At 36.5% G+C, this 11,777-nt stretch overlaps 2 protein-coding genes across 2 annotated transcripts; one reads left to right on the top strand and one right to left on the bottom strand.

Annotated features, from left to right (window-relative positions):
• Positions 1–669: 669 nt before the first annotated feature.
• LOC149375091 (uncharacterized) lies at positions 670–1,414 on the bottom strand. Its single transcript, XM_089590464.1, has 3 exons — positions 1,170–1,414; positions 740–856; positions 670–674 (listed from the first exon to the last, which is right to left on the bottom strand). The coding sequence occupies exons 1-3, from the start codon at positions 1,354–1,356 to the stop codon at positions 670–672; spliced, it is 309 nt and encodes a 102-aa protein (XP_089446590.1). The 5' UTR covers positions 1,357–1,414.
• A 2,928-nt stretch (positions 1,415–4,342) lies between these two features.
• On the top strand, positions 4,343–7,364 carry LOC106638450 (adenosine receptor A3-like). The gene is made up of 5 exons (XM_014351605.2): positions 4,343–4,407; positions 4,931–5,158; positions 5,344–5,577; positions 5,658–5,826; positions 6,889–7,364. Exons 1-5 carry the CDS (start codon positions 4,394–4,396, stop codon positions 7,225–7,227), a joined length of 984 nt encoding a protein of 327 aa, XP_014207091.2. The 5' UTR covers positions 4,343–4,393; the 3' UTR covers positions 7,228–7,364.
• The last annotated feature ends 4,413 nt before the right edge of the window (positions 7,365–11,777 follow it).

Raw genomic sequence — 11,777 nt, 5'->3', positions numbered from 1 at the left:
AAAATTTGTCTATAACAGTAAAGATAGTGTAAGTATAGAAAAAGTTGAATAAAAATTGTTTTAAAGATTTAATCATTAATCTCTTATGTCCAATTCCATTTACAAATTCCAAGTAATATTAAAATAAAAAATACGTGTCACGTATCACATTTCTTAGTACTACTACATGTGTATTAGTATTCGTAAATATGTATAATCAACTCATAAGGAATGAAATATTAAATTTTTTTTTTGTTATCTTACCTTTTTTATGAATACTCCACAAGTGATTTCGCAAAGTTGCCTTGTGTTTGCTCTTATATTTACAATGGGCGCAACATAGTTGGGGCTGTTTGTGACAAATGTATTTGATATGTCTACTCAAATGATATTTGGTCACATATAATTTTTCACAACGATCGCATTTGCTTTTTTCGGCTGTTTTGATGGTTTTGCAACGAACAGTCCGTCTGAAAAAAATTACAATTAAAGAATTTTAATTTACGTAAATCAGGTTATAGTAAAAATAATAACATAGAGTTACCTTTTTCGTGGATACTCCAAATATGTTGAATCATTGCGCTCTTATGTTTGCTTTTGTACTCACAATGCTCGCAATTAAATCGCCGTTTGTTGTTACATTCAAAAATTTTATGTCTAGTTAAACTTCTTTTGTATGAGTAAGATCTTTCACACTGATCACACGAATATAATAGTTTTTTTAGTAATTTTTTTGTGCTAAGTTTTTTTTTCTTTGCACGTTTCGATCTTCTCTGTTTTGATGGATGTCGTTTCGACATGTTATCATTTGTCGACTCATTTTTTACTGCTGTACTTTTTTGTGATTCTAGATGTTTGGCTTTTTGCGCTGATGTAGCTAAAATCCGAAAAAATTCTGATATAAATATAGATAGTGAAGTCTCACAATCGAATTCAAGTGAAATATACCACAATACGCGGAATTGCATATTAGGAAAAAAAAATGTAAAATATAACTATATTAATTGACTATGTATGTGGTTGCAACTAGAAAACTGGAAAATAATTATTTAATTTTATAGGAATTTTAAAATGTAAAACCGTTAAGCATAAGTACCAAAGAATGATGCAAAAATTTATTTAAAATATTTTGTACTAAAATAGAAAATAATGTCATTAAATATAGAAAAAATTTCGAAATTGAAACTTACCTTCAATCAACAATCTTTTTAAAATTGGTTCTTGAGTATTTTTCGATAAACAATGAGCATATACGTTTAATGAACTTTCCTGTTCTGGTTCATCCAGCAATAAATAGTCCCGTAATTTGATATTCATAGCTTGTTCAACAATTGTGTCTTCTGGTAATTCTAACGACTCGACTTTTGGTGATTTCATATCTGTCGGACCCAAAAAAATCACCACGTGTAATTTTTTTTTAATATATAAATATATATTTAAGGAATGTCGGTAGGTACAATCAAAATAGTGTTATCAATTCCAAGGATAGAGTTCACTAGGAGATTCAATGATTTTCTCAAAATGCAGAGAATGCAGTAAAACTTTTAATAATTATTATTCGAGGAAACTGTGTAAATTTTTTAAACCCTATTAATGAAGAAGGTGGCTAATTTCATTACTGTTCCTTGAGAGCTTGTACTAAGAGTTAAAATTTTATTATTAGAAACATTCTTGGTTGAAAATATTTTTAAAATATACAACAAATTCTCTTAATTTACTCTTAAAAGTTATAATTAATGGTTTTACTACTGTTGTTGCATTTTGATAAAGTTATGAAACCTCCTTCATAAATTATAAAGATATGTAGATGTAAATATGATTAGACTGGTATGTACACGTATGGAATAAATGGTAAATTTTTTAAATAAAAATCAAGTTTTTTATTACAATTTTATTTAATGTATTTACTCATGTCGACACGGATCTTCCATTTACTAAAATAAATATAGTCATTATAATTCTTGATTGCATCGTAAAATTAGTTTTCTCTTTTTTAATGCTGTGAATCCACGTTTCTCAATGAATCATCTACATTCAACAAATTCAGTTTTGAAGAAGCTGACAGCCCAATATCTAAAAAGTTATGAAAAATTAGATACATCAACAGTGTTAGTAATTAAAAAAGCAATAAATGACACGACATTTAAAAAAAAAGTTGTTTATTTGTATAAGGATTGGATGAATAAAAAAATACTGACATTTAGCTTGTGGTGAAATTTTAATTTATTATTACTCATTATAAAATTAAAAAAATCCAAATTAACACTTGTGATGACGCTTTTAAAAACCATCTGCCTTAAAAAAGTAACTGCACACGTTTCGGTTTCATGGGCGTAGATATATGCGTATTGGTGACTCTTTTCTAATTCCATTTGCGTGTCATCGTTTTGTAGATTTCTTTCTTTACTTTAGAGTAACCCGGATAAGTCGAAATTCCTCGAAACTATATCTTACACACTTTATGTACCTTCCAACCATACCTCACGTACTTTATGTACCCTCCGACCCCTGGATAGAGCGAACGCGCGATCGCCGTGAAATAAAAGATAAACTGTCGGTCGATCAAACGAAAAAAGGAGGAGGGGGAAATTGATATTGGAGGGGTGGGGGTGGAAAAAGAGGGAGGGAGGGGGGAAAAAAAAGAGAGAGAACTGATTGATACATCGGTTTAAGTTTAATGGAAAGCCGAGTTATGGGCGCGTGCTCGGGGGAACCGAGAGGACGTAAAGTGACAAGGAATTTGAGGAACGAGAAAACTTCTTGATGAACAAAAGGATGGAAGGTTGACTGTGGTGGTTGGGGGGATGGGGGTCGTACGTAAAAGACGAAGTTTTTAAGGTTAATTCGGTGGGTGGGGGAAATCCCGCAAAGAGGGTGGCGAGAGGCTGTAAAGAAGTTTTTTAATGACCCGAGAACGGCGGGGAATTCATACACAGCTGTGATACAGGACTACGGGGTGTGAAACGGCGGGCGCGTAAAAAAAAAACCAAAGGGGATTAATCAACGCAAAGTACGGGTGGTAAAATGAAAAATGGCAGTGCTCTGGGTTGCTCTGTTAAAATGGCAAAATTAAGCAGTTGCGTGGAAAAAAAAAAAAAAAAAAAAAAAACAATAATAATAATAATCACAACGAGTTTCAGTTTTAGTTAAAAGCTAATTGCTTTTTTGACACTTGTTTGTATGGATTCACTCGGATGGCAAAAAGAGCTTTTTGAGAAAACTTTTCCTCTACGCACCTTTGAAGCGGCAGAAAAGTCGGAGGATGCACGGAAACCCCGAGATTCGTGGATACAGGGGTGCATCTGCACCGAAGTGAAAATAAAGAGAGGAAAAGCCGCGAGGGGAAAGAAGCAGCCAGCGAAGGGCGCAAATCTGAAAACAAACTGCAGCTTTACCCGCGCGGGTTCAATAATAACCAATTATGTGCGGCCTGAGATCATAAAGCAAACCTTGGATTCCAGAAAAAAAAAAAAAAAAAAAAAAGGAGGAAAATCCAACTCGTGACACAGTAACGCAGTCGCACGGAAAAGAAGAAAAAGAACCAGAGGAAGAAATGAAGGGAAAATACGCGAAAGCTCCCGAATGCGCAGTGGTATCATCACCACGGGGGAGAAATAAAAAGAGCTCTGTGTTGATGTACAAAGAGAGAGAAGCTACAAAAAGGCTCGTATATAAAGTAAGTGACAAACGACTCGTTCGTGGTCTTCTCTGATGCCGTGCAAGACACACGTTACTGCACGTAATACACATGCTATGCTCGTGTTTTCTTCTTTACTTTTTTTTTTTTTTTTTTTTTTCTTTGTCTTCCCTATATTTCACGTCAAACGAACTGTATCGCTGGTGATATTGAGAAAGGTCACGAATCCACGGCCAGTAGATACGCACCTCGTGTTCGGGGACTCGAAAAAATTTTAATATTGTGTTAATTTTTCGAAACGAGACCAAGACTCGATTTCGGGTATCAATTTTCACAACGGGACGATACGTGTTGGAGCAAAAAACAAAATAAGACAAGAATGCTTTCACAAGATTTTGGCAAAAACATAGATGGTCCAAAAAAGTCAGTCTTTACATTACGTCACTATAGGGCACAATGTACAAACATGTCTTTAATACATATTGACTTGAAAAATTATATACATCGTATATTTCTCCATAGTCTCTTTGCGCAGAGCTATCCCCTCCTTACTTGTTGACTGTTTCCCTAATTACTCATTAACATTAACTGATTTTTAATATTACCCTTTACTTACTGCTTGGTATAACTCTAGAAGATTAGATACTACCTCCTATCGTCAGACCCAAAACATGTCTCGACACGACACTCATTGTATTGTAGCTTCATCATAGCACTTGTGGAAAACTGTAGTTTCATACTTGCTGTGACGAGACCACTGGTTAATACACAATAACAATGGATAACAACGTGTAAGTACCAGATACATATTATTTTTCGGAGTGAGCGAATGTAGCGTAGCATAATAAAAGACAACAACTTTAGTTTTGACCAAAACGGGTGAAATCTCATACTTGTAACAATTCTAAAATAAGTACGTATAATTTATTAATTTGACAATATTTACCAAGTAATAGGCTAATTACGATTTTTTTCGGATATTGTATATATACATGGTTCCTTGCACGGATAATTGTAAATATTTTATTGGCCCTTTTTTGAACGAATATGTGAATACAATAGACGTATGTTGCCTTTTAGCAATATTACAACTTGTTTTTCTTATTAATAACTTCTTTAACAAATTTCATCAATATATTTTACCTTACAAATTAATTGTATCAATATTTTCAAGGATTTTAATATCCTCACCACGTTGTAACAAAGGTGTTTTGTATAAATAAAAATATTAGCAATTTTCTCGTGGCTAAACCTTATCATATACATGTGTGAAATACATTATTTGTACTGTTATAAATGTTATTTGTCATACAGCATCGAAGTAACATTTTTCCTGGTCGAAGCAGCATTAATTTGGCTTGTAATAATCGGTAATGGCACAACTATTATTGTCCAGAGTCTAAACCGTAGTCTATTTGACGAAGTTTCGAGTCACTTGATAGTCAACCTCACCATTGCGGACCTGTTCATTGGTTTAGCATACCTCCACATGGTTGTCATTTTTCTGACGAATCCTGCAAACAAATATGCATGCTTAGTATGGTAAGTATAATACATTTTTTAATTGGTGTACAGATTTTGATCATATCACCCCAAGAATTATATTGAATTGTACGCGCCAAAATATTTTTTTCTCTCAAAAACATCGTAGTACATGAAATCCTATTTTTTTGGCGGAAAGTTTCCCACCATTTCTGCCACATAAAATTTTTTGTTTTATTTAACAGCGTTTCCTGTATGCATTTCGCCATAACTGCAAGTTTTTACGCCACATTAGCGATAGCAATCAATCGTTACGTAGCCATCGTTTATCCACACAAGTATACCAAATACGTGGCCAGGCGGATGGTTAACGCAATGATAGTAGCCAGTTGGTGTGCAGCTGTGCTTATATCCTCGGTACTTTTGTACTGGAACAATTACGACTCCGAAAAGGGCAATTGCAAAGATGCGGTGCCCAAGTAAGTAATCAAGTTTTGAAAATGAGAGAAAAACTTCATTTCTTTTAGTAGAAAATAGTATAACCTTTTGATATATTTAGACTCTACTATGAAGTGATTTGGACACCGAATTTCATGGTCACGTGGTTCAGCATTTTTGTACTTTACTTGGAAATTGCGAAAGCGACAAGAGCACACATGGAAAGGTCGAAGGCGAGGTCGAGAGGAACGACGAAGGGTAACAATACGAGCGACAAAAGCAGCAATTTAGTATGTATACACTTATGATATACTTACGTGTAAGTTTTTGTTATCGGTAATAACGAAATGTATATTCTATGCACTGTTACGAAACAGTATATTGCGTTACAAGAGTGTTACAATATTACATACGTCGATGGCTACAAAGTAAAGTAGCCATCGCTCGTGTGACTAATCGTTCTGGTCGAGCTTGAGGTAATGGTGGCAAAGCCACTTACAGGCGGTGGTGGTACTTTTACTTGTGGACAAGATTCGCACACGTTTTTATAGGCACGACCAATGTACGGGAGTGCCTCATATTTTTGTCAGAGAAAAAAGTGCGACCGCTAATAAAATCTCCCATTTTTCATGTTAAACAAATTTTGAATCTAGCACGGGGGTTATACGAGTTGGTCACATGATTTGTGTGTATGTATGTATGTGTGTATGTAATTAAGTATTTCGACTTACTCAAGTAATTATACAATACGAATTATACGAATAGGATTAAACTTCGTACATAGGTAGATTCGGGTTTAATATGTCGAAGCTGATCATTTACATTGGGATAGTTTTCATCAAAGAGACAAAATTTGAGAAGAAAAAAAAAACAGCTGTTTTATAGCATATATACCTTTTTTTACGTTTCACTTGCGGGGAAAACTTTGTACACTTTTTTGTGTTAACCATTTCTATCTATAGAGCCGTCCTAACACAGTAAATGAGGAAAATCGTTTTGTATAGTAGGCAATTTTTTTTATAACCTTCGTCATTGACTCACAAAATGTAAACGTAAAAATTTTTAGGAAACAGTGAAAATAATCTCAAAATAAAATCCTACACCTTGAATTACACTGTTTGCTCTGGCGACTTGTACATTGGTCGTGCCTCACATGCAAGACGTAGTTTTTTGCATAAATTCATCCGTTCGGTTTTGTATACAAACGCTACAAATTCTATACCGAAACCTCGAAATTGCAACGTGACACTGTACAAGTACAGGAAACAAAAAATTTGAGCCAGGGTATGCAAAAAAATGTATTCGAATTTTCTAAAATACCGATCACTTGCAACAATTTTTCGTTCCCCAAGGTATTCCTGTTCCTGGGCTGTTTCACGATTTGCTGGTTACCACACGTGGTCACGAGGCTATTGAAATTATCGTTACACCTTGACGATCGGTCCACCACCATGATCATCGTCAATCAAACATCGGTACTAATGGCCATGTCCAACGGCGTTATCAACCCGCTTATCTATGCTTGGAAGACCCCAGCTTATCGCGAAGCCTATCAGCGCGTATTCAAACCCAAAGCACTGAATGACAACAATCGCAATAACAATTTGGAAGTGCGTACAAATCCAGACGTCAGTACGACGAGGATTAGTAGAATGTGGATACGTTTTTCCACCGACGATATCAACGTTTAGCTAAATCTCATTGACAAGGTGCCATATCTTGGATCATAGATGATGATTTTGGAGGAAGGAAAGATTCCCTACTTTTTTTTACTGAATAACGAAAAAAAAATTCGTACTTGATTTAGAAATATCTAGTCAATGTCTAGCTGTGCCTAACTTGAATTTAACAACAACTTTTAAGTTTAGAATCCGTTTTGGAACTTATTTGTTACGTGTAAGTTGTGTAAGGCCTCAAAGACTAATTTATTTTGTATTTTTTGTCTATAGTTTTATGATGTAAAATAAAAGATTTTGTAGAAGAATTCAAGCATCGATAAACTGTGTCTCTTATTAAAAACCACTTGTACTAGATCTGTGGACTTTGGAATCAGTTCGAGGAGCTGACCTCTTCCAAGTCTCCTTAAAAATATTTTTATAGAATTAGAATCTAGAGTCCAAAATATAAAATATTGAAAAAAATATTGTTCCGAGCACTCGTAATTAATACTGAAAATTACCACCAGACTTATGGATTTCTAAAAAAATGTCACGTTTTTCATGTTTTCTCAATTTTTTTTTTTTTTTTTTTTTTTCATTACGTTTTTTCTGGTTTCCATTACGTCAATTCAACATCGTACTAATGTTAAGTAATAAGAATTAAAAAAAAAAAAGGACCTCTTTACAAAAGAAAATAAGGATTTTCCCTTTCAATGAGTATCAAGGAGGTCACGTAAAAATCAAGGGCCAATAACCCGAGGGTAAAAAGCACGGCAAAATGTTTCCAACTCGATGCTCATAGGGATGAAATTTATTATTTTTTTATCAAATTGCCAGGCTCCGCTCCACTCGTGCGAGCGATGAACTCGGTCGCAAAGTTCAATTTTTTTCGAGGCCGGCTGCGTATTGTTCCTCTTATTCGGTATGCGGCTACCTCGCGGCCATTTGTATGCATCCAGTGTACAGGCCGTCGTATGGGAGAAGACGTAGGGGAGAAGAGAGCGGAAAGGCACTTTGGTCTTATGGGCTCCTCCCCCCCTCTCTCACTCTTTTTCTCATTTATATTTCACGTACGAGTTCATTTTATTTTAATGACACTGCAATTATCTTCGTTTAAATAGACACCGGGTTCCCCGAAATGCCGATGCTTATCAAATGGCCCGTGTCTCATTAGAAATGCATTGAAATTTTATCTTTGCTAAACTTGAATTAAACGAAGATTATGCTCCGAGAAAATGTAAGTGTGTAAATTTTTACGAATTTATTAAGTTATTACAAAATATTAGTAGTAAAATAGATCATAGTTTATTCTTATGTCTCGTTTGTCATTCAATTGTCTTTTTAAGTAATGAGTCGTTCATCTCGACCGAGTGATCTCAATGTTATTCCACTAATTTTACGCGCTCAAAATAGATTTTTGAGCGGCTACCGGTACTTTTTAATCCTAATTACTACCATTAATTAATTTAATATGTCAAAAAATTGATTTGTTGATGGTTACGGTGATGATTACTTAACGAGACAGGTAACGTTTTTGACACAATTATTAAGATGAATGTGTTTATTTGTGGATGAAAGTTTTTTATTTTCATTTATTTGGTTGATTGATGGAATTGCATGGTACGCTACAGAAGACAGAAATTCAAAATTTTATGATATTTTTATACAACAGTTTATTTTGGTTACTTTTTCAGACACTGTATCATTTGAGAGTGCTCTGATGATTGTAAATGTCTAAACAAAGCTTGTATTAAATTGTGATATTTTTAGTTATTTCTAACGTAAAAATTATTAAATGAAAAATATTTTTTCATTAAAATTTTTTTAAAAAGCAAATTACAACTTGTTTTCCTGTTTTTCTTAAATGAAGTAGGAATAATATTCGGCTGTTTTGACTTTTCTCGTGCCAATTTCAATTAGAGATAATTTTAAAGCGCCCATGTAAAACCGAGCAAAGCAAACAAATTTGGAAATACAAGGATTTTATGTAATAATTCAATTTTAATTTACAATTTTTCATATTGTTATGCAATAAAATTTGATCAGAAAATAATAACTTTGTCCTAGAATTAAAATAACAAAAAACACTGTCAATGTTTTTAATTTGCACGTAATCAGATTAAAAATAAAAATCTCTATTGTACTACCAATGCGCGCGCACGTGTGTACATACATGTACATAACTCGAGGAGATTCGCAGTGTGAATTCGAAATAAGCCGAAAATAACAGAGACGTACCGGAGAGTAAAAATTGTGAAAAAAAAGGCGTCTAATATTAATTCACGAAAAACGTACAGGATATACTAAGTTGAAAAAAAAAGCACTGAAATTGAAAATAAGCAAATTACATCCAACCATCGTAAATATTGAAAACAACTCGTCCTCGGCGCGTACAAAATAGCTAAAGCAAAAATAAAACAATTTGTCAATTGAGTTTGAAGAAAATAAAAAAAACCCTGACCACACGCAATTATAATAAGTATGTAATGATTCCTTGCGCAACCCGTCACTGCCCCTACCGCACACACGACTAATAAATTGCTCGCTCCACCGAACGGTAAAAAAAAAATCACCAAGGGAAAGCATAAATAATGCAAAGCACCGCGAACAATCAGTGCCGATGGGTAAAAAAAAAAAAAAAAAGGCTAATCGATTGAATTGGATGTAAACCCGTTAACTCAGCGCAATAAAAAACCGCTCGCTCCTCTGTTTTTCTCTCCCCGCCGAATTTCCACTCGGACAAATAAACACCCGAGAAGAACGGCGTGTCTGTCGAGGTGAAGGAAAAAAAAAAAAAAAAAAAAAAAAAGAAAAAAATCAAGTCCGAGACTGACAGTTGGAGGGGACAAACCGCGATGGCCCGTTTTGTTTTTCCAAGCCCAGCATCGTCACACCTCGAGACAAAGCTCCGGTGCGCGTACACGCGTGTAAGTACAGTTGGACAATCTATATTGTCGACGGGCGCATCTTCGGTAGCGCACATAAAGGCCCAATCGTTTCCGCATCGATTAAAAAACCAAGACGCGCGTCCGTTGTAGCGGCGGTAGCCGAAGAAAGAAAAAATACCCACCGGGCGGTGAGCAATGGAAAAAAAAAAAATTAGGTAGGGGGAGAGAACAAAACGGTGATGCGGACGGAGCAAACGATACACGTGAAAAATAAGCAGGAGGAGGAGGAAAGTAGTAGGAGAAGAGGCTGCAGAGCGGGCGCGCGTCTCTCTGGTGCGTGATTAAAGAGTCTCCCGCGCGCTACTACGCGCGCTGTGTACCACCGAGGCTTCTTTTAGTCGGACGCTGTGTACATTGGGAGAACGGTAGCTATACACCGTCAATATAGCGTTGCTGCTCCTTTTCAATCGCCGAGCTTTTCTACTTTTTTTTTTTCTTCAAATTTCTCTCTTTCGGAGTTGACACGCGAGTGCTCTGTTTCGTGGTGCGGCTTTAGGCGAGTGTTAATTGTGCTTGCTTGGTTACTGAGAGAAGCGCCGGCTACACCAAGGTGGGTACTTGTGTGCTTTGGAACCATTTCAGTTTCCCTCCTTTGTTTATAACTTTATATGAAAAAAAAAAAAAAACTTGCAACCCAATATACTGCACAGTGAGCGCTGCCGTTGAAAAGAGATACGAGCCAAGCGATAATCGAAAGTTCTATTTTCCATGGTGGCGATCTCTCGGCAAGTGGGTCAGCGCCTCTCTCGCGTACATCGGCGCGATTATTTTGACAATCCAACCGCGGGTGGATTTATATACTTTTGGGATGCCGGTGTTTCCGACAAAAGTCAAGAGTAACCCGCGGCTCGAACAATGCGGGAAAATTTTCGAGCGAGAAACACCGTCGAGGAATTTTCACGCCCGAGCCCTCGTACATCAACTCGCGACGGGGGGCCCCCCTCTTTCCACCCTTCCGCGCGAAACATTCGACACAATGGCCTTTCTTTCAATTCGACAACGGTAGGGGTGGAGGAAACAAATTTTCTGCCATGTATATGAAAAAATAGAGTAACGAAATATCAACAATGAAAAGGGGATTGGGGCGGGAAAGAAAAGGCTCGAAGGGGTAGCCAATGGCAGCAAGGAAGGTTTTTTTTTTCACGAATAACCCACCAAAGTCGAGGAGTAGGAAGTGCCGTGCATCACGTGCACGTATACGTGGGATCCGTAACTAGGCATATTTATCGGACTGCGCACGCTGCGAGTGCCGTTTGCCTTGGCTCCGTCCTTCTTCTTTGCTCTGCTCGGCTTTTCGCGTATCACTGCGTATTTTCATGACGTCGGAGCTTTTTTGGACGAATGAGGGAAACAAAAAAAAAAAAAACATCATTTTGCACACAACCGAGAAGACTATGAGAGGGTCATTGGTCGGCAAAGTAACGTTTTCCCTACGCACGTATCACACGTGAGCTCGAAACGTCCACAATGGCCCGAACACGCACGTGCGCGAGTATTCAAATCCGTCGATGGGGTTCCGGGGGGGGGGAGGAGAGCCCAATTCGGTATTCGTCGGGGCCGCGAGGGGCTCATAAATAAAAGATGGCGAGATCGGGCTCCGGAGTGTGGAAAAAAAGCACGTGTCAAGGTAAACGC

Source organism: Copidosoma floridanum, unplaced genomic scaffold, assembly GCF_036245765.1.
Source record: "Copidosoma floridanum isolate Cflo_tuat_1 unplaced genomic scaffold, Cflo_Japanese_pri ptg000012l, whole genome shotgun sequence".
In the NCBI taxonomy this organism is placed as follows: domain Eukaryota; kingdom Metazoa; phylum Arthropoda; class Insecta; order Hymenoptera; family Encyrtidae; genus Copidosoma; species Copidosoma floridanum.
This window is presented reverse-complemented; position numbering and strand designations above follow the sequence as displayed.